At 38.4% G+C, this 24559-nt stretch overlaps 1 protein-coding gene across 3 annotated transcripts in view; it reads right to left on the bottom strand.

Moving 5' to 3' along the window:
• The window catches only part of snx9.L (sorting nexin 9 L homeolog), a 55383-nt gene extending 34011 nt beyond the window's left edge, over positions 1-21372 (bottom strand). The window contains 4 exon segments of one of the 3 annotated variants that reach the window (NM_001093147.1): positions 254-361; positions 1143-1217; positions 16130-16216; positions 21242-21277. In NM_001093147.1, the coding sequence (NP_001086616.1) occupies positions 254-361; positions 1143-1217; positions 16130-16216; positions 21242-21262 (291 nt within the window). In that variant the 5' untranslated portion in view covers positions 21263-21277. 3 annotated transcript variants of the gene reach the window in all.
• Between the last annotated feature and the right edge of the window lie 3187 nt (positions 21373-24559).

Here is a 24559-nt window from a genome sequence, read left to right as displayed (position 1 = left end):
AATCATATTATAAATTCTTATCCAAAATCTTTGAACCAAATATGATACATAGTGCCCTTATGAGTACAACCCCGTTTTGGTTGTTTTAATATGATACCTTATGGGTACATTTTAGAATATATTAATATAATAAAATTAAAAGTTACATTTTTTCAGTTTGATCTTTTGAAAAGCTCCTTTACAAACATAGTAGGCAGGTGCAAGTAGGAGTTTTCCTTTTCACTTTCTGTGTTAGAACTTTCTTAGAATTTACCTGTTCATTGTTGTGTGCTGCAGAATTCTGAGCTGTGATTGTGGAAAGAGAATCAAAAAACGCCTGGTCTGCAGTAGTACTGCCAGATGTGGCACCATCAGATACAAACTGTAAATTGAACACAAATCAGAGTACAAAACCAATTAAGGTTCAATTGCTGAATCCCAACTGACATAAAATTGGTTTGGTGGGCCTCAAAAACCACAGAGCTACAGATTATGTAACATAATATGCATTTGAGTCTTTGATTCAGCAGAGCAGTACACTGTTTTTGTTTTAATACCAGTTTTTAAAAGTATGTGTGTATGTTTTTTCGTTTTAATACCAGTGGTGTTCGTTTGTATATAAGCACAGACTGCACCCAAGCAGGCTTTCACCTGTATACGGGAGTGGCGTCCTAAATATTGACTAAAGCTCATACAGCAGAAGGTAGCAAATTCATATTTTCTTATGGGTCAGGGTCTATAACCCAGGTTTTTGTTTTCTTAAGTTCTCCTAACCACAGGGCATGGGACTGCTGTTGTACATATTTGATGGTGGCAATTTCAGTCTATAGCTCCCACTGATAGCAAAATGGAAAGTTTTCTGTAGCAAGAAGACAATCCTATCCAAAATTATAACCCTTTAAATGGACTTGAATGTGTTTTGATCATTATTTGCAGATTGTCAAATAATGTGCCCAACAACCAAAACTAAAAAGAACTAGGGAAATAACTGCAGAACAAAAGACTGTGCAATATATCTTACTCAATAAAATAGTGGTAAAGCAGGTGAAATTCTGGGATGCGTGTGTGTAAAAACATGTAACACTGTAATCCAACCTTCTGAATGAAGGGGGGCTACCAGGAGATTTAATGGTAGTATTTGTTATTTCTTTTCATTGCCTCACCTCAACATAATCTATTGGAACAAGTCCTCTATCACCTTGAGCATTTTTTGCTTCTATCCATCCTCCACCAACATCCTAAAAGAAACAAAGGAACAGTAATACTTAAAATATGGTTGAAAAGAACACACAAAAGACGTAACAGTTAATGAACACAAACTAAATAATAATATGACATGTTAAATGGGGTACATTTTTTTACATGATGATGGAATATTTAACTCTTACATAACTCTAAGCAGCTCTTTCATAATTTAAATTGTACATATATACAATTGTACTGTATATAGTGCAATATACAGTGCCCTCCATAATGTTTGGAACAAAGACATTTTTTTATTTACTCCTCTGCTTTAAAATCAAACAATTTAGACATGATTAAAGTGCACATTTTAGAATTTAATTTAAAGCAATTTGCAAACATTTCAGTTTCATCGTGCAGAAATTATATAAAATGTTTGGAACAAAGTAATTGTAGGTACTGTATATTAAAGCAGTCATGTTTAGTAGATTGTTGCATATCCCTTTGCATGCAATGACTATTTGAAGTCTGTGATTCATAGACATCACCAGGTGCTAAGTATGTATATTCTCTGGTGATGTTTTGCTAAGCCTCTACGGCAGCCACCTTCAAATCCTGCTTGTTTTGGGGGCTTGTTTCCTCTTCAGCATATGGAAGGCATTCTTAATTGTATTTAAATCAGGGGACTGGCTTGGCCATTCAAGAATTTTCTATTTTTTAGCTTTGAGATCTTTGGAGTCATTTACAGGAACTTGAGCAGATAAGGTTTTTTATCCACCTCAGAAATCATTGTGCAACTGCCATCAGCAGTTACATGATCATTGAAGATAAGTGTGCCAGTACCCGAGGCAACCATGCATGCCATAACACCCTTAACACCATGTTTAACAGATGAGCTGGTATGCTTTGGATCTTGAGCAGTTCCTTTCTGTCTCCACACTCTCCTCTTGCCATCACTCTGATACAGGTTCATCTAGGTCTCGTCTGTCCATAACACCATACATCCTAACTGTCCCGTTTTCGGCGGGACAGTCCCGCTTTTGACAGCTCAACACGCTGTCCCGCTATTGTACTTGAAAATCCAGAGATTCTCAACAGCCAGGAAAAAAAAACAAAGTTTCTAACCACTGCATCATTGGGGGGGTAGAACCTACAGAATTGTGCTTCAGTCACTGAGAGGAATGCCAGTATGGGCTCTTTTAGTTATAAACTCCGCCCTCCCCCCTGACTGGTGACTGCAGTTAGTGTTGTGCCGGGCAGGGGCTCTTTCCCCTCCTCTCTCCCCACTAGCCCTGGGCCAAGGCTGTAGCTCTCTGGGTGTTGGTGCTAGGAGTTGTAGTTCAATAACATGTGGAGGGAAGCCAGTTGTACTACGACTTTTTACATCCCCCTTAGTAGGGACTGCCATGCAGCTCACCCTGCCCATTTAAAGTGATACGGCTTATTTACTATTTGTAAAATAAACATAGTAATCAGGGGGTGTGGCCACAAAAATGGGCATGGCCAAAAAAAATTCCGCACGGCACATTTTTTGGCCCTCTTTTTCTTTCCAAAATGTTGGGAGGTATGCATAACACCTTTTACCAGATTTTTTTCGCAAACTATAACCTGGCCATCCTGTTTTTGTAGCTAACTAGTGATTTGCATCTTGCAGTGTAGCGCTCTTCATGAAGTCTTCAGTGGATTCTTCTGTCATGCAGTGGAGGTTTTCCTTGGCCTACCAGTCAGTTTGTGATTACAGAACTGATCAGTGCATACTTTCTTCTTAATGATATTCCAGACAGTTGATATTGGTTATCATAAGGTTTGACCAATGTATCTAATGGTTTTATTCTTGTTTTTCAGCCTCATAATACACTAGCTTTCTTGGCTTTCATTTGCACAGCTTTTCACCTCATGTTGAACAATGGAAACTACCAGCAGCGCAACTAGAGGGGGGTGGGCCCTGGCGCGGGACGTGCAGCCGGGCCCCGCCCCCCCTCTGTACACCCGGAAACGGCCGCAAATACAGCCGCATTTACCTAAACACAGTGGTGCGCGAGCTGCCGGGGGTGCCCTGAGGGGGTGCGGGCCCTGGCCCAATCGCACCCCCTGCTCCCCTGGTAGTTACGCCACTGGAAACTACAATCCAGACTCCAAATGTTAGAAGCAAGCATAGGTATCTTATCCCTGCACTAATGAAGCAATGCAACACACCTGAGGAATCACAAACAATGTGAAGCCAATTATCCTGAACATTATGGTGCCCTAAAATGAGGGGGCTATGTATAAAAAGTGTTGTAATTTCTACATGGTGACAATGAAATGTATGCAAATAACTTTAAATTAAAGTTTTGAATGTGCACTTAAATCACGTCTGAATCACTATTTGTATGAATTAGGGCAGGACTACATGGGCGATTCCGCCGCTATCTGACGCGCTGAGCAAAATCGCAGGCGTCACGTCGGATCCAACTGAAATAGGGTAAGTAATTCAACTGTCGCATCGTGTCGCAGCATTGATGCGACACGACTGTCGGATGTAGACGCTGCATCTGCATCCGACATTTGTGTCGCGTAGCATAAACAATGCGACACGATCCGACACTGCCATTACTTACCTTGTTTACGTCGCATCCGACGTGACGCCTGCGATTTTGCGCAGCACGGCGGATCGCGGCGGATTCGGCCGTGTAGTCCTGCCCTAAGGTGCTGATACAATTGTACACAATAGGAGTGCACCCCTTCTTTTATGTTTATTTCTAGACTCTGTCTGCTTGGGACCTGCAGATTAAAGGAACAGTAAAACCAAAATTTAAAGTGTATCAAAGTAAATCAAAATTAATGTACTGGTGCTCTGCACTAGTAAAACTTGTGTGTTTGCTTCAGAAACTTACTATAGTTATAAACAAACACCCAAGTTGTACCGGTGCAGGGCAACACTACATTATATTGTCATGCCTTTTCAACATTCATTTTTGTGTGTTACTGTTCTTTTAAAGGAGGCAGCACCCCACGTGGAACACTTGTTGAAGCTATCGGACCATTTTCATTTAACTCTTGGAGTATCGAAATTGTTATTTAAGGTAGGGGGTGGATATTCAGTAAATGCAATTTTAGTGCTTTAGAATGGCAAATAAATACATTCTTTTTGAATTAAAAGAACAGGCAGACTGCGTTTTCAGCACCTATTAAAATTACTATTATTGTGTTAATTTTTAGGGTTAGGTAGTATTAGGTTTATACAATCCCTTTAAAGAGGAAAAAACTGTTAAAATTTGCTACATTTTTTGATACAATTCTCAGCAGCATCTGTGAAATATTGGCATATATATAAATTATTGTGACAACTAGACCTGTAGGGGTACCTGGGTCAGTGTCTTGGGGCCGCTTTCCACAGGCTTTTAGGGTAAAAACAGTCACAGTAGTCGCTCCTCTTAAAGGCAAGTGCCTGCAGTTTATTCTGTTACACAGTCTTTAGTAACAAGCACACAAAGAAATCAAAACAAGGAAAAATAAAACCTTGCACCAGAGCGCTGGCTAAACACAGTTGGCAGCCTAACTACAGTTGGGTGGCTTTCCCAACACCAACTTAAAAAAAAAGAATCACAATACAACACAAAACTCTGGTAATCAGTACCTTCCCTGTGCAGTGCAGCTCCTTCTCTCTCTCTCTCTCTCTCTCTCTCTCTCTCTCGTGGGAGGGGTCCCTCCTCACAAGGTCAGTCAGGTACTTAAGCTGCAGCAATTACCTTGCAGCTTTGGTCTGTATTAATTAATCCATGTTCCAGGGTGTTGTATTATATAACACCCTGGGAGAAACATATCGCCCATCTATAACTAACCCAGCTGCTTTGTTACATTATATATAAATTAAATGTATAAATTCTAACATTAATGATTAAATTAATTAAAATGAGGGAGCTGCTTTTAAAAATACATAAGGCAGGAGTGTCCAACCTTTTAGCTTCTCTGGGCCACATTGGAAAAAGAAAAATTGTCTGGGGCCAAACATGAAATACACAAACACTTTTGATTTGTAAAATTAAAGGAAATACAAAGAAAAGAACTACAATACCAGTTGGATAACCAGATAGTAAACAGACTTATTATTATATTATTATTACTAACTGGGCAATGGGCAGAGTCCCCCATCCTCCCTACTCCATAGGTCACCACATTGTTACAACCTGGCATAGTAAGCCTGTTCCAGATAACAGACTGAGGTGGTTAATGTGTCTGGACTTAGAGAGCACAAAGTGTTATTTCACTCTCGTTTTCTCTGTATTTCCATACATTTATTTCTTAATTTTTCTTTTTTTCCCTTCTCTTCCTTTTCTCTCTCCTTCAAGCTGGGCCACATTCATATTCATCCTGGGCCTCATGCGGCCCTCAGGCCACAGGTTGGACACTCCTGACATAAGGTGAGAAATTAAATTTCAATATTAGAAAATGGTCAAAAATAGAAAATGGAAAGTAATTGAAAAAAGTATTTATTTCTAGTCAACAATCTAGAAAAATCTAAAAAAAAAAAAAACGCATCAGAAGGTAAATCTGTAATGGAAATTACTTCATGGGGTCAGGAAAACCAAAACTTCTGAAAACCATTGTCTGTGAACATAATTCACACAAGTTAAAAATCTACCATGAGCTAAAGAAACCATATACAAATGTAGACACCAGAAATACCAATGCCTTCTCTCTGCCCAAGATCATTAAAGATGGACTGAGGCCAAGTGGAAAACTGCCATGTAGTCAAAGTGTGAAATTATTTTTCGAAATCATGGACACCAGGCCCTATGGGCTAGAGAGGAGAAGGTTCATGCAAGCTTGTTATCAGCACACAGTTCAAAAGTTAGCATCTGTAATGGTATATGGGTGCATCAGTGCATCCGTGAAGGCCCCATTAATGCTGTACAATACAAAAAGATTTTGTAGCAACAAACGTTGCCATCCAGATGACATTTTTCATTGAAGGCCTTGCTTATTTCAACAAAACAAGAACAAACCACATTCTGAAGGTTACATTCTGAAGCACTGTTAAAAGAAGAGATGATACAACACAGTGGAAAACATGCCCGGCACAACTTTTCTAAAACAGGCTGTTGCCATCAATTACAAATGAACATATATTTTTAAGTAAACAAAAATTTCTCAGTTTCAAAATTTGATACCTTGTTATATTTGTACTATTTTAAAGAAATATAGGGTTTTAATGATTTGCAAAACATCCCTTTCTCTTTTTATTAACACTTAACAGTGTCCCAACATTTTTGGTGTTGTAGAAGATATGATCATGTAAAGAATGATTTTTAAAAAAAGTGAAGTCACAAGCTTTACGATTGACTTCTACCAAAAAGCAGCAAAAAAGCATATTCAAGAGCATAATCATTATCAGACGTGTCTCAGTGGACAAGTGATTCATTTTATCATTCACAAGAGAAGCACTTCTGTCAAAGCAGCAGGGACAGAAAGGAATAATATAGAAAACAGAATAAAGTACAGTCGACCCCCATATTACGATTTTAAGGGGACCAGGAAAAAATTAGATTTGCAGGTTTTGCTACCTCTTAAACATTTCAGATGAGCAAGTCTCATAGTGTAAGGCCATTTTTAGGAAGAGAAGAAAGGAATTTCAAAGGGGGAGTACTGCCCCAGAGAAGTCTTGGAGGTGAGCAAGGAAAAAGTTAATTGTTTCATCGAAGATAGTAGAGATGTTAAATGTAATTCGGGAATCAATGGGGAGCCAGTAAAAGAAGTGGAAGAGTACAGAAGAAGAAGAGAAATGGAGATACGTTTGGCAGAAGCATTCATTATTGATTGTAGCAAGGAGAACCAGTATATACTGGTGCAATGTGCAAAGTTGTTTCTCCACAGTGAACTGTTTTTCCCCAGAATAAAAAGCATAATTGCATCAGACAAATCTTGCAGCAAAATTACGTTTTACTAGAAAAAGTTGTGCTGAACTAATGTAGCGAAAAAACGTCTAGAATTATTACTGTTAATCAAATTCATGGTGTTTTAAAGGTTCATTCTATGGTGGGAAGAATAGTGATCTCCACAGTCAGTAGTATGCCAGGAAAACCAGTAAGCTCATCAAATTAAGATGTACTAAAATGTTTTGGACCATTCAGTATCCTTCCTCAGATGAGGGACCCGGACAACCAGATAGCGTATTTCAGTGAACACCCTATTAATGCTAATACAGGGGGGCCTATGATTTTAAGTTTATATCCCAGCAAAATAGCAAGCAGCATTCAGTGGAGAAGGACATTTATCTGAGACAATGCATCATCCTGCAAACCTTACAGCCAACCAATAATATGCTAACCAGCAACAAGCAGAGAAAACCTGATCAACTTGAGTATAGATCTTTCACAAGTTTGACTAATACAACTAAACTTACATATGGTTGCTACTCCTTTCACCTTCTAAAGACTTTTTAAAGGCCAGTCATCCCATAGCAACCAGCAATAATGAGTGACTTTACTATAGGTTAACAGTGACTGCTTTCCCTACGGCCCGGGCTGTTCCACCAGCTTCCAAATCAAATGGTTAGAGGACGACAAGGTGCTCCAGAATTTATTGTAAGGTTACTCACCAAACAGTGAAAGTGGTCCGGGTGCACCAGCCCCAGACCCCCAGCTTCGGGGAGCGATACAGCAGAAGATAAAAAAGCAGGGCTGACCGGCACTCAAACGGATCCACAAGACCAAAGATGCTCAGTTAAAAGATAAATTTATTGGTAGAAAAATTAAAAATAAAGCTTCATCTCCATCCACCCTACACGTTTCACACCCTTCAGGGTGCTTAGTCATGGGCTCGTGTTATCTTTTAACTGAGCATCTTTGGTCTTGTGGATCCGTTTGAGTGCCGATCAGCCCTGCTTCTTTACCACCAGCTTCCAAAAACATATGTAGGACACATTTGGCTCAAAACTTACCCCTAACATTAGCAGTAATGAATTATTGTAGTTGGATTCAACAATGATCAACAATCCTACTATCCATGTTCATGACCAACAATGAATGGCACACATCAAGAACACAGCAGCTACACAAAGCATATTTAGGCACAACCTGAATACTGGCATACAAAATGTACTAATGGAATGCATAACTCCTATACTGTGCCATTATAAGTGTTTCTAACATCTCTGCTACATCTCTGCTACCACATGTCTAGCTAAATTATTTAAATGTATCAGGATCTTTATTCACTGACATATTCATTTTCATCACATGCTACTGCTGTACAGGGCAGACTAATAATATTTTTTAGAAAGGAACTTTCCCAGTCACTGAAATTGTCAATAAACCTATATACAATTTCAAAATGCAACTGAAAACAACAGTATCTGATTCAAAAATAATGTGAAAGATGCATAAAACCGAGATTACATATCTTCCAGAAATCTTTAGTAATTTTAAAACCCATCTGAAGGACATCAACTGACAATTCCATATCCCAACATCAGTATACAAATGGTCAAGCACAACTTCACTACAAGTGTCACCAAAGAATCAGGCACAACAACACATACAATTTTCACACAAACTAGCAGTTAAGGACTACAGCCCCTCTTTTTTGATATCTGCCCCAAAAGAGGATTGAGCTACAATTACAGGAAGATTAAACCTGAAACTTAATTTATTTTCCTTCAAATTCAGTTTCTTCTACTGTTTTATATTTTGTAAATACATTTTATTTGGTGTGAGGGAAAAAAAATTTTTTCACTTACATCTAACTTTACCTACATTAAAGTCCACAGTGAAACGTCAATTTTACATGTCCTGAGTATAAGTTTTCCTGTGGTTCCACCAATATATAATGCATAAAAAAATGTTCTTGTCCCTTGAAATACATACACTGAATTTTGAATATGTTTACAAATGCACAATGTTTCCTAGACCTGCAGATGCAGATAAAAACATAATTCCCTTTACATCACTAAAATCTACAGCCTAATGCAGCTTTGCCATAACAGACCATCCTACTCAATATGTTTGTTTTCCTAAAAGGTAGTACTACCAGACATTCATGCACCATTTTTCTACTCTCCTAACTTGTGCCAAAACAGCTTAATATCTATCTTAACCCTTTAAGTGCCACCCCACGTAGAATCTACGTTCTGTGGGAATGGCACTTGAAATGCCACAGAACGTAGATTCTACGTCCTGCAGCATTTCAGGGTTAGGGAACGGAGGAGCGGCTTTTCAAGCCACTTACTCCACTTACTCGTTCCCCAGCCCCCAGGCAACGAGTAGGGGCCGGGAACGAGTGGCCCCTGAGGCGCGATCGCCCAGGGGCCCCAAATGCAGCAGCAGACACGTGCAAACTGCGTGTCCTGCTGCTGCTTTCACTTCCTGAGCCAAAGCTCCGCCCCCTCACAACGGATCTTCCTGGGTGATGCAGCATTTTCTTCCTCCAGCCCTGCAGAACGATCTGGACCTCAGGTTAGTGCCCATCCACACACACAAACACACACTTATTTTCCCATTACACACTTACATTCACACTTACACACAATCACATACATTTTTGGGGGATCAGGGGGGTCACACACATTCACAGCACCCCCACACGCTTGCACACACACAACATGCAATTGGTCAGTTGTACACACACATACACTGTTTTTTCATATCGAATCGTCTGTTTTTTTTTGCCTGAAAAAACTGTTTTATTGCCATTGCGAATAGCGTATTCGCTAATTGCACTGCGCAATACCTTTTGTATGTTATTTTGGTGATTATACTGCAATTTTGGTGCATTTTTAGACATTTTAATGCATGTTTTGCCATTTTATTACATTTTCAGCTTTGCAAAGGTGTTGTTCCCCTTTTCTGTCTGTAAAACCTATTTGGCCATGATAAAATAATCAAAAATTGATTCTGACTGCTGATTACAGTAGGCGGGAAAAAAAAGCATTGATTTTTGCGGTTTTGTTGGATTTTAGTGATTTTTGTTACTTCATTTTGACCTTGGAAATTCTGTCTGCTATATAACCATTTGGAGGTCTCTGTGTACAAAATAGTTTGGTAAATCTTTTCATATCAGGCATCAAACTGTTCAGTACACTCCTGGCTTTCATATTTAGGATGACTTTTGCTGGTACGTTACAAAACGTGGGGTATATAATGGGGTAAAATCTTTGTGACTATTTTCAGAAATTTCATAAAAAGCGTTATGTTAAGCATTGCTTTGTGGTTTGGTAGTTTACAGTAGAAAGATGTAATTACCTGCTTTAGATTCGTCTGAATGTGTACTTTCAGAAAATATATGGTTTTCTAGGGTCTCCATACTGTTAGGGGTTTAATGGTGCACAATGCACATACCAGGTGCTTGTATTGTAGCAGTCAGAGTCATATGTGAAAATTCATATGTACTATTTTCATTTGGGCGTCTCTGTATGCCACCTAGTTTGCTAAATCTTTTCATTTCAGGCATCAAACTGTTCAGTACACTCCTTGCTTTCATATTTAGGATGACTTTTGCTGGTACGTTACAAAATTTGGGGTATATAATGGGGTAAAATGCAAGCTTTGCGGTTTGGTAGTTTGCAGTAGAAAGATGTAATTACCTGCTTTAGATTCGCCTGAATGTGTAATTTCAAAAACTATATAGTTTTCTAGGGTCTCCATACTCTTAGGGGGTCTCATTGGGTGCTTTAGTTGTAGTAGCCAGTGTCATACTTGAAAATTCATATGCCCTATTTGGATTTGGGGGTCTCTGTATGCCACATAGTTTGGTAAATCTATGTTTATTGGGTATCAAACTGTTTAGTAGACCCCCCGGCATTCATATTTAGGATGCTTTATGCTGGTAATGATACTTGGACGATACAATGCTGGAAAGTTGAAGCTTTTAGGCAATTTTCAGATATTTCACCAAACCCAACAATTTTGGGAAAGCCTTGCGACTCAGTAGTTTGGAACAGAAAGGTATGGGTACCCATTTTATATTTGGTAGAATGCGTACTTTCCAAAAATATATGGTTTGGGGGGTAAACGTATATTTCTGTGTTTTTACCCCACAAAAAATGCAGTCAATGTGTTGATTTTTCATTAGCTGAAGTTACCTACAGCACTATTTGTATGCGCTAACTTCATTTTGGGGCCTCTAAATGGCAGATACTTTGGTAAACCTATGAACAATGGCCACCAAACTGTTTGGAGGAACCCTGGCAATCATATTTAGGGTGCTTTTTCTTGGTACGTAATGATACATGGGTGATATGGTGCTGGGAAGTTGAAGCTTTTAGGAAATTTTCAGATATTTCACCAAAACCGACAATTTTGGGAAAGCCTTGCGACTCAGTCGTTTGGAGCAGAAAGGCATGGGTACCCATTTTAAATTTGGTTGAATGTGTACTTTCCAAAGATATATGGTTTTGGGGGGTAAACGTATATTTTGGTGTTTTTACCCCACAAAAAATGCAGTCAATGTGTTGATTTTTCAGTAGCTGAAGTAAAGTCCTGGACAATTTGGATGTGCTAACTTCATATTGGGGTCTCTAAATGCCAGGTACTTTGGTAATCCTATGCACAATGGGGATCAAACTGTTCAGTGGACCCCTGGCAATCATATTCAGGGTGCTTTTTCTTGGTATCTAATATAGTGTGTGATATGCGGAGCAGCAAAATAAAACCTTTGAAGTGATTTTTCAAAATTTTTATAAAAAACGCTACGTTCAGACAAGCTTTGATGTTTGGTAGTTAGGAGTAGAGAGACACAGCTACCCATTTTGGAATCGGCAGAATGTGTTCTTTCCAAAAATATATGGGGTAAACATACTGTTTCAGGATTTTGTGGCCTTGGAATCAAAAGTATGCCGTGTTCTGCCTTCTGCTTTCAAAATTCGGTAATATACTGCTGGGAGTTTTTGCTGTACAGATGTCCTAAATCTGCCTAAAACTATACATATTTGGTATTGGCACGTTCGAGAGACATGAGGCTTTCCAAATCAGTTGGATTTTCATGCGTACAATGAAATATTTTTCAGGTATAAGTTCATATATTGTGAAAAATAGGAATTTTTAATTTTTTTTTGTATTTAGCACTATAAATCTTTTTGCAGAGGTGGAACTACATGAAAACTCAGGCAGATTTAGAAAGCTCAGTTTCTCCCGAAAAAAACAATGTATAGTTTTCCTAGGTGAACTATAGGTTTCCCCTCAGAAAATGCCCCTAAAGTGAGAGAGCACAGAATGTTTCAAAAACGTCTGGCATTTCGTGTAACCAAAATGGTCAATTCTGCTGGCACTTAAAGGGTTAAATCCTTACTACAACTTTTATTGACAAGTCTGGATCTTGTAAATATTTGTCATGGTCTTAACGTTTTGTGCTAGATGAAAAGATAACTCAATTATATAAGGTATGGGGACCTGGTTTCCAGAATGCTTAGGACCTGGGGTTTTCCAGATAACGTACAGTCATATGAAAAAGTTTGGGAACCCCTCTCAGCATGCATAATAATTTACTCCACTTTCAATAAAAAAGATAAAAGTGGTATGTCTTTCATTTCACAGGAACATCTGAGTACTGGGGTGTTTTCTGAACAAAGTTTTTTAGTGAAGCAGTATTCAGTTGTATGAAATTAAATCAAATGTGAAAAACTGGCTGTGTAAAAATGTGGGTATCCTTGTAATTTTGCTAATTTGAATGCATGTAACTGCTCAATACTAATTACTGGCAACACCAATATGGTTGGATTAGCTTGTTAAGCCTTGAACTTCATAGGCAGGTGTGTCCAATCATGAGAAAAGGTATTTAAGGTGGCCAATTGCAAGTTGTGCTTCTGTTTGACTCTCCTCTGAAGAGTGACAGCATGGGATCAGCAAAGCAACTCTCAAAAGATATCAAAACCAAGATTGTTCAGTATCATGGTTTAGGGGAAGGCTACAAAAAGCGATCTCAGAGTTTTAAACTGTCAGTTTCAACTGTAAGGAATGTAATCAGGAAATGGAAGGCCACAGGCACAGTTGCTGTAAAACCCAGGTCTGGCAGACCAAGAAAAATGCAGGAGTGGCATATGCGGAGGATTGTGAGAATGGTTACAGACAACCCAAAGATCACTTTCAAAGACCTGCAACAACATTGTGCTGCAGATGGTGTATCTGTATATCATTCTACAATTAAGTGCAATTTGCACAAAATCTGTATGGCAGGGTGATGAGAAAGAAGCCCTTTCTGCACACACATCACAAAGAGTTGCTTGTTGTATGCAAAATCTCATTTAGACAAGCCACAGTCATTTTGGAACAAAGTGCTTTTGACTGATAAGACAAAAATTATTTGGTCATAACAAAAAGTTCTTTGCATGATGGAAGAACGCCGCATTCCAAGAAAAACAACTGATACCTACTGTCAAATTTTAGTGGAGGTTCCATCATGCTGTGGGGCTGTGTGGCTAGTTCAGGGACTGGGGCCCTTGTTTAAGTCAAGGGTCTGATTAATTCAACCTAATATCAACAAAGTCTTCAGGATAATGTTCAAGCATCAAGACAATGACAAGACAATGACCCTAAACACACTTCGAAATATACAAAGGCATTTATGCAGAGGAAGAAGTACAATATTGGATTGGCCGTCACAGTCCCCCGATTTATATCAGCTAAAATCTATGGGATGATTTGAAGCAGGCTGTCCATGCTCGGCAGCCATCAAATTTAACTGAACTGGAGAGGATTTTGTATGGACGAATGGTCAAAAATACCGCCAGCCAGAATCCAGACACTCATCAAAGGCTGTAGGAGGTGTCTAGAGGCTGTTACATTTGCAAAAGGAGGCTCAACTAAGTTGATGTAATGTAATATCTCTGTTGGGGTGGCCAAATTTATGCACCTGTCCAATTTTGTTATGATGCATATTGCATGTCTTTTGTTAATCCAATAAATTGTATGTCACTGCTGAAACACTACTGTTTCCATAATATATTGTTATATATCAAAAGGAAGTTGCTACTTTGAAAGCCAATTAAATACAAAACTCCAAAGAATTAAGAGGGGTTCCCAAACTTTTTCATATGACTGTATCTTTCTGTAATTTTCATCTTTTATACCTAGAAAATCATGTAAATATTAAATAAGCCCAACAGGCTGGTTTTGCTTCCAATACAGATTAACAATATCTTAGTTTGGCTCCAGTACAAGGTACTGTTTTATTATTACAGAATAAAAGGAAATACGTTTTTTAAAAATTGGATTATTTAGATAAAATGGAGTCTATGGGAGACATACTTTTTGTAACTCAACATTTCTGGATAACGAGATTCTGGATAATGGATCCCATACTTGTATTTTATTTCACTGAATACTGCAATTTCCTGCTCCAGTTGCTAGTCTATATCCTGTGCCATGTGTGCCTTAGGTTTATAAAAATTCCTTTCTGAATCTTCTACCAGTGTGATAAATGAAAACTAAAAGAAAGGCAGCTGTCTTCTGAATTCACAAAATTGTAAAAACTTCCATTCTAACTTGATCCAGGAGAAGAAAATACATACAACTTGCCTACAGGTACTAAAGTGTAATATTTATATTTAAAGTGTAAAGAGGACACACTACAATTTAAGAAATTGTTTGCAGTACAGGGGTGTAAAATGGAAAAATAAAATAAAATAGAAATTCCGAAAGCCAAAAAAATATCAAAATCCAATAAAAGATTAACTTATGATAAACTATATGATACACGATAAAGTACATGTGCACCAAAAAACAAGACCACTAAAAGTAAGCAAGTTTATGCCATTTTTATATAGGTATATAGGTATAGTCAGATGTTATACAGAGTAAATGCAATAAGCAAAACAGTGACTACACCTACCACAGTGCGCACCAATGAGGATACAAAAAGCAAATATAAGAATACGCAGACATTTTCAACACAGTTATTTAATAGGGGGATTCTATTGTGATACAAGTGTATATAAGCTTAAATGCCTAATCCAAAATGCATAAAGCTTCAACCTCAATGAATAACACAACGTCTGTTCCAACATTCGATCAGCATCCATAATCTTACCATTAGTTAAAAGCAAAGCACAATAGTGGATTAGGGTATCACTCTAGCACCATAGAATAGCTGAAAGCCGAACATACTGTATCAACGTGACAAGGGTAAAACCCATCACTGTACCTTGCCGGTATTGTTTTTCCAGAAAATGTGTCAATCCTACCAATTACTAGCATACAAAGCAGGAATGCATATCCAGAGAGTTAAAAAAATGCAAGACAAGTTATTAAAAAATGGCAAGAAGAAACAGAGGCACCGGAAAACTGCACAGTGTGCATGTGCAAACTGTTAATATGTAATTAAGAAGGTTGGCTGACCTTGAGTTGCTGTATTCCAAGCACACAGTACAGAAACTGCAGAAAAATAACATGCATAGCCAAGAAGGCAAGGTGATAAAGTAGGAATCATCCCCGCCTTTTTAGTCACCAGATCTAAAAGAATATATATTAGAATTTTTCTGACGGAGCCTCACATAACAATGAAATAACAAATGTACTTTAGTACTAAATTAGGTTCTGTAACATTGGTATATTTAATATATCAAATATTTTTGATTATATATTATGTAAAAAAATAGATAAAAGCGATACTTATGAGAATAAAAATCCAAACTGCCTATAAATAAAGATTTTACAGCAAAAATTCTAATTTGTACCTTGCAGCACAATTCATAACAAGGTTTTTGTTTCCCTTTAATAAAAAGCTGAATGCAGAAGCATAAACAAGTACAGATACTTGGGACACTTTTTTCAACAAAGATTTGCACCTGCGCAGTAACCCAAACCAATCAATTAGTAATTAGGTTTTTTAGCCTTATGTAGGTAGATCAATGAAAGCAAACATTTCACAGACTACTATGGGCTACTTGCCAGGTGCAAATTTGCCAAGTGTTGATACGTGAGTCCCAGTGTCCTACTAACCTCTTCTTGTAACCTGTACATCTATGTTGCACATGTAATCCTTATTTACTGCTCACCTTGTTAGTAACTCTGAGAATTTCCCCTTCTTTGATAGTGAGCTCATTATTTCCAGCTTCAGCAGTGAAATCATATAAAACTCGAGCCTGAAAGGAAAAAAGACATCAGTTAGAAAATGTATTCATTTCATGGAATGAATCAGCAAAGATGAGTCACATGTTATTTTCAGCGAAACCTTTGAACCACTGTCAATAGCCAAAAATTAATTGATGTGAAAACCTAGAAGGGCAGGAGGACAGACTGGAAAAACATATCAGAAGAATAATACACATACTACGTGGCAATACAAAAATTAAAAGTTTTAAAAGTTAAAAACGTATTTTTTTTTATTAATACATTTTAAAAGAATAGGCCTGTTCTTTTGAAATGTATTAATAAAAAAAAATGTAAAAAAAAAGTTTTTAACTATTCAAGGCTCCCAGTGTGCACCTGTCTACATTGGATATTTATCGCAGTAGCTCTTCACAGTTAGCACCTGGGTCATTTGTTTCTAATGGAGTGCAGAAAACCACTGTATGTATGTATGTATGTATGTATGTATGTATGTATGTATGTATGTATGTATGTATGTGTGTGTGTATATATATATATATATATATATATATATATATATATATATATATATATATATATATATAAATCGTTTTTTGTTTTTTTTTCAATATATTCTTATAATTACTGGCTTAAACAAAGAAAACAGTTGCTGGAAAACTTTACTAAGGCAGTGCCAATGAAGGAACTAAATACAGCTGCTCACTATAAAAATATGTTTACGGTAGATAATGTTATCATAAGGTGATTAATGAGGAAGACACTCACTCTTAAGTTTTCTCAGCTAGAATAATTCAGCGAGCGCAGAGGTGCTTAAAGGAGCAGAAACACAAAAAACAAAGTGTATCAAAATAATTAAAATATAATTTACTGTTGCTCTGCACTGGTAAAACTGATGTGTTTGCTCCAGAAAGACGACTATAGTTTATATAAATAAGCTTCTGTGTAGCCATGGGGGCAGCCATTCAAGCTGAATAAAAATAATAAAAGGCTCAGGTTCCATAGCAGATAATAGATAATACAACATTGTATTGTACAGGGCTTATCTGTTATGTAATCTGTGCCCTTTCTCCTTCTTTTCCAACTTGAATGGCTGCCCCAAGGCTACACAGAAGCTTATTTATATAAACTATAAGTCTTCCTGAAGCAAACACACAGCTTTCACCAGTGCATGCTAACAGTATATTATATGTTAATTACTTTAAACCGCTTTAACTTTTTGGTGTAACTGTTCCTTTAAAACCAACTTTTTCCTGACTGAAATGTGAACTGCCCAAAAGCAACACTTCTGGCAGTTCTGACACAATACGTTTGCACTAAAGCATTTTCAGGCTTAAAATTAACTACTTGTCAATGAACCAACTACAAGTACCAGTGCTTTCAGTCAGTTCACATTACAGTTAAAGGGCAGCAGAAGAGGAAGAACAGGAATATATAGAAATTAAAACGAGAAAATTATTTATATTATAAGTTATATAAGAATATAATAGTCGCAATAGTTGCCTTTATGTTTTTTGATTGGCAGGAATTTACTTATTAGCTAATTTTTAGCAAAATAGTATTCATTAAATACTGAAACTCAACTCAAGAGTCAAGTGATTTAATTTTTTCAGAGGTAGTATGAAATAAAACCAAGAAAAAACATTAAAAAAGGATAGCTATAAAAACCATAAAATAAAATTCTAAATAAAAGCAATTGTCATTTTAAGCAACTTCCCAATGTACATTAAACATTTTCAATGATATTAGAACTTATAAACCTGTAGAACATGAGATATTCTGACTGCTCCGTTAAACAGGACATGAAAACTTTCTCTTTCCTTTCCCTCTTTCTTTCTTTCTTTCTTTCTTTCTTTCTTTCTTTCTTTCTTTCTTTCTTTCTTTCTTTCTTTCCTACCCTATTCTCTCTCCTATTCAACCCAGTTTAGAACCCTCCTTAAATGTATATTGGCTTAGCGAAAACATGGCAACTTTCCTGACTACACATACAATTGCCTGAAGCCAAGACTCCAATTCCCAGAATGCCTTGCATTAAAAGGCCAGCAAAGTAGGAGAATAACAGAAGTCTGCAAGGAATTATAAGGAAACTTGGTAAATCCAAGTTAAATATGAGTCACAAAAAATGTCATTTATGTTCACAGTCCTTATCCGTCTCGCACTTGTATCCCTTCAAGCCCGAAAACACAATATCTAGAAAACAAGACCGGAATCATGAGGCCTCCAAGCTGCTCCAAGCCTCATGATTCCTGTCTTGTTCCTGAAACCATCCAGAATTCTTGTTTTGTTCCGGAGTCCTGATATCCGGTTTTTCCTGCTCCTGACACTATCCCGAAATTCCACAAAATCAAGTTGATTTGTTTGTGAATGTTTGGAGAACACAAGGAGAACGCTACAGGCTGTTTCCTACATCCTACAGATCAAGGAAATTGTGAGCTGATCCACAAGGGTACGGTCCCAACAGGACGGAGCATAGTTATGCTTTTTTACGAGATGCCATTTGAGTGCATTTTGTTATCTGTTTTAAAATAAAAAGAATTTTACACTATATGTTGCTGCATATCACTTAACAGCTAATCAAGAGGGAGAGCTGGAGCGTTGGAAAGTTTTTATATGAGAGTAAAAAAATTTACATCTGTGAGTACCCACCTAGAAATCTGAAACCTCTTCCTATCTATACTACAGAAGGTGGTGGCGATAACTACAAGGGTTCACACACAGTGGTGGAGTATTTAAATCGGACTTTTGAGCACAAAAGCGATGTTGAAACAATATTACCCTAAATATCTTTGTTTGTTGGTCCTGTGATTATGGCGCTGGCTCTTTTTTCTAGATATTATGGGGAAACTTGCAAACTGAGAAGACAATAGGAAAAGAGAGAAACTGGTTCCATACGCAAGGTTACCTAACCTTAATGGCATTAATATTAGAAAATGTTGGGTAAAATAAGAGTGCTTTTAACTGTTTTATTTCTTATACACAGGAGCAATAAGGCAGGTGTTGGTTGTTAAAAGAAGGGTTCAGTGTAAAAATAAAACTAGATAGGCTATGTAGAATAAAAAAAAATTAAAAATTCAATATAGTTAGCCAAAAAATGTGATCTATAAAGGATGGAGTGAACGGATGTCTAACATAATAGCCGGAACCCAACTTCACACAACACAACTTTCCTTTGCATTTCCTCTAACTTGTTAGGAAGGATCTATTCTTGTCCATGAACTTTGAACTGCAACCATTGTTTATGATTGTTACTGATGCAGTTTTGTATTATATTAGGGGCACAGGACTTAGCAGTTATGATTTTTTTAATTTGGACATCACATTTTTTGCCCTTTAATTCCTTTAGATTTATGCCCTTTTGAAAAAAACAATGATTATTGATAGTAGGTTAAATCAATTAAAATGAGTAGCACATTTTCAGATGCAAGTTAGTTATTTATTACCAGACCCCTTACTTCTAGATTTTCCAAAAAATAAATATGTTATAGGAAGAAACCGTTTACTGCATACAAATAACATAATGTTGCCGATATGAACACAAATGTATATTTCGAACAATTGTATCCATTCTTGATTTTGATACAGCTATATTGCTTATATAATGCAAATAATAGCTCCTTTAATTGTAGTTCTTAAGGTGGACAGATAAGTAACTATTAGAAACTAAATAAGGCTCATTCAGGAGGATGTCACTTAGGTAGGCAGTATGCATATTATTTACTGTTAGCAAACAATTTACTAGCAAAAATTAGGCGTAGAGTGTAGAATATAGTCACAAATGGTGGAAAAGGGACATGTAGGGTTCACATTTAATTGGCTAAATGTGAAAGTGCACACAATATGATCTCCATTAACAAGTGCATCAATGTTAATAACACTAAGGTTTAGTACAGGCAGGCAATAATGAATAATATATGGTGCTGGTTAAAAATTGCTGTGCTCTGTCCCTGTCCATGTTGCAAATATAAGGTGGGCGTGTCCTAAGCACGGTAGGAGGGAGACAGCCAATCACATCCCTGAAGTCGCACAAGCAAAGACAGGCTTCAGTTCCCTATCAGGTCAGCCTAGCTGCTGAATGGTTCCGAACCTACAGTGCAGTATGCTGAGTGCCACCGCCTCCCCTGCATGGCCTGGGAAAGGAGGCAGTGGAAAGTGGAAAAGATGGGTGGGACTAGTAGAGTTTTTTTTACAGAAATATTCAATAAATCAGCCTGAAAAACTACTTTTTTAAGAACATCCCATCTATAGTTAAAAGAGTATAATGCACTGGCAGTCTGGCACATTCCCGTTTTTCTCACAAAATGTCTCATTTAAACATGCTTATACATAACCTCCTTTATCTGTAGCTAAGATGAAAAGTGATTACTGAATTATTACATTTTTATTTCCGCGGCATAAAGAAAATGATGCTACAAATGTATTATTAAACGTGTGTGAGCACAGCACCACACAGAGTTAGCAAAACAGAGTGTACCAATACAAAAAAGTTACAAAAATGGTAAGAAATAGACAATTTGATACAGATGAAGCAAGTCAATATCGGCTGAAGAATATTGTGTTGGCTAGTCATGCTGCTCTTAAGTAAAGTTCCCAGAGCACACTTTCTTTATATGTACATGTATATACTACACAAGATCTTTAGATAAACAGTAAAATACACCCTTCCACACAGACATCACTTATAGGATACCTGATCGAACTTCCATCTCACTGACAGCTCAGCCTATCAATAGCAGGCTTAATGTGTACACTCCTGTCACACATGCTCGCTGGCCAAACACCAGTAAGACACAAAACAGAGAGATAGAAAGACTCACACGCTGTATTCTACGAACAGTTTATATCATGTGAACGACCCTACACAGCTTTCTGCCCTGTTGGTTTTGGCACAGAAGTTTAGAAGCTGCGGGGGTAGTGCAAACTTCACTTCCGAAGTCTGCAGCTCACTGACAGCAAAGGGGGCGGATATTCCAAGTAAATCATTCCTTCTCCCAACACTGCCGCTTTTCACGGGGCACTCCTGATTTTCGTAATACAGCCAGCACTCCCGTATCGCTACTTACACTTGCCGCAAAGCTGTTCATCGCGACCGCCTTGCCTCCAGTCTTACAGAAAATCCCGACGACACAAACCTCATCACGCGAGACTGTGACATCACGTAGCTGCCTTGTGGGAGTGACGAGGAGAGATTTCGGTGTGAAACGAAATCCGCTAGTTAAAGGGGAAGGAAACCTAGTCGGCGCAACACCCCCCCACCCGTTTGTTGCCCACCCTCCCTCCTCCCCCTGGCCTACCCGTCCCGCTGGGCAAATGCCCCTAACTTGTTACTTACCCTTCTGCGCAGGTCCAGTCCAGGGAGTTCACGGACAACATCTTCTTCCACGCGATCTTCTTTCTGCTGTGAACGGCGTTTTGGCGCATGCGCAGTAGGATCATTTCGCCGGTACGGATCTACTGCGCATGCGCCAAAAGTCACGCGCATGCGCAGTAGATCGTACCGGCGAAATGATCCTACTGCGCATGCGCCGTTCACAGCAGGAAGAAGATCGCGTGGAAGAAGATGTCATCTGTGAACTCCCTGGACTGGACCTGCGCAGAAGGGTAAGTAACAAGTTAGAGGCATTTGTCCAGCGGGACGGGTAGGCCATGGGGGAGGAGGGAGGGTGGGCAACAAACGGGAGGGGGGGTGGGGGGTTTGCACCGACTAGGTTTCCTTCCCCTTTAAAAGCTTACAGCTCGTTTCTACTTCTTGCGCTGTCTACTTTTGTTAAAGTACAAAATAAAGAAAAAATTATTTACTTTCGTGTTGGTTTCCGTCACTTGCGCTCCCACATTTTGTGGAAAAGTCATTTATATTTTCTATTATTTTTTACTTGTGCCAGCCCAGGGCCCATGGAACTAAAAAGATACGTTTTGCTGGTTGCCAACAGTACCTGCCACCATTAAAGCCTATTCTCCCAATATGACCAAGACATTGACTGCAAATTAGGGCTAGGTGAAATGTTTGTATTTTGAAGTAGAGTACTGCAGAGGGTCAGGTACCCGTGGGCTACCCGCAAAAAAAAGGGGTTATCCTGTGGAATGAGGGTAGGGTTTTCAGGTGCCGGTATAGATGCGGGTTGCGGGATGGGTTGAGGGTCTCATCTAAAGTTCTTGTTATATTGTCTATATTTTAGTCCTTTTAAATTTTACAAACCTTGATTCTGTCCCCACCCACTTTTGATGATGTCACTGCCGCTTTGCAGCAACACCACTTCCTGTTTGATGGAGGTCAGCGGGTTGCGGATAAGGCTGTTGCTGGTCTGGGTCGGGTAGCGGATCATAGTGGGTAAATATGCGGGTTGCAGTTCGGGTTGGGTCCAGGTCTCAGAAATTGGTTCCCCGCAAGACTCTGTTTTGAGGGTCCCGGTATTTTTGTGCAAACAAGTCTAATTTAGAGTAGACAATGGGTGAAATTGACCGAAAGTTTTTCTCTTCATTTTCTCTGGTCCTAACTTATGTGTGCAGGTTCCCTGTCAGTTTCACAGCAGAATGTTCCTGAGCCCCCAAAATGGCGTCAGTGAAGATCCATACTGGCAGGGGTTTCCCCTGTTTCACTGAGGAGTTAGACATCCCACAATTACCCATATACAGGACTTTCAGTTATTCTGAGTTGTGGTCCGGTGTCTGAAGTGAAGACTAGGACAATCTTTTTCACAATTTAGTTACAACTAGGGTTGCCACCTTTTTTGGGAAAAATACTGGCCTTACTATATATTTATGCTTTTTTGTTATAAAAACATTGGCATTAAGCATCATAAAATACTGGTCAGGTGGCAACCTTAGTGACAACATATGGGATAATTTAGGAGAATCTAATGGGTATTAACAGTGATCAAGATTTCTGTAAGGACAAATGTTTTGTGAAATTGTTAATCAAGGACCTAACAGGAACAAATATATAGGCCCACACCCCTCATACAAATGCTTAAATTACATAACTCCCAAGTGGCCTCCCAAATAGCCTTTTAAAAGTCAATGTTCTTGCTGACCCATTGCAGTCTTATGAGATGAGACCACAGCGTCAATCCATATACTATATAAAACAAGGAGTTGTGGGAGTGTGGATTGCAGTGCAATGCTTAAAGGAAAACTATACCCCCCAAACAATGTTGGTCTCTATAAAAAGATATTGCATAAAACAGCTCATATGTAAAACCCTGCTTCATGTAAATAAACCATTTTCATAACAATATACTTTTTTAGTAGTATGTGCCATTGTGTAATCCTAAATAGAAAACTTCCATTTTAAAAAAATAAGGGCCACCCCCTGGGATCGTACGATTCACTGTGCACACAAACAAACCATACATGTTAGGTCTAGTGATGGGCGAATTTGCGCCGTTTCGCTTCGCCGAAAAATCTGCGAGATTCGCGAAAGGGCGAAAAATTTGCGAAATCGCGCCGGCGTCTCGTTTTTGACGCCGGCGCCCCATTTTTGACGCGAATTTTCGCGGGCGTTTCACGAATTTATTCGCTGGTGGCAAATCGCGCAAATTCGACGCAAATTCGACGCAAATTCGCGCCTGGCGAATAAATTCGCCCATCACTAGGTCTCATGAGCCAATTAACAGACAGTCTTTTGCTTCCACACTTCTTCCTGTTACAGTTAGAGTTGTAGTATTTCTGGTCAGGTGATCTCTGAGGCAGCACACAGACCATCACAAAATGGCGGTTCAAGGCAAGAGATGTAAAAGGGCAGTTTTTACTCAAATATATATTCCAGTCTGGTAAGATTCTTTCATATGCCACTTAATTTGATATAAACTATCTGTTTGGGGATATAGTTTTCCTTTAAGAGGCCACTACTGTGTCTGTTGTATCAGCTATGTAAAAGGGATGTGTTTTGTTAGGGATGTGTATCTGCACACAAGCCAATGTAGAGCATGTCAGTGCAGAGAAACAATAAGAGTAGATGAGAGTGCATTGGCTTCTCTCCACCAGTGGGAAAAAATGCAGGTGAACAGATGCACAGCTCAATTTGTCTTAACCCTAAAAGTCTTGTTTATTTAAAATCGAGTTAGCATTTTTTCCATCTTTTGAAAAAAATAATAGGGTATACTATTATACTACTATATACTACAGTCAAGGGGCTCTTATATACATATAAATTCCTAATTGCATTCTCATGTAGTTGCTTATTTGTGTGTTTCACACACCTTTTCCATACAGGGAAAGCAGGAATTAACTGACCTCAGTCTTCTCTACGTGGACTGTACAATTGGAGCACAATCTGTTTACTGCATTTCATTGCAATCCCATAGAAGAGACTGGGGTCAGTTGACTACCGCAGTTGCAGTGGAAAGCAAAAAAAAAGCCACCAACTGGTAATTCCTGAAGGA

This window comes from Xenopus laevis, chromosome 5L, assembly GCF_017654675.1.
Source record: "Xenopus laevis strain J_2021 chromosome 5L, Xenopus_laevis_v10.1, whole genome shotgun sequence".
In the NCBI taxonomy this organism is placed as follows: domain Eukaryota; kingdom Metazoa; phylum Chordata; class Amphibia; order Anura; family Pipidae; genus Xenopus; species Xenopus laevis.
This window is presented reverse-complemented; position numbering and strand designations above follow the sequence as displayed.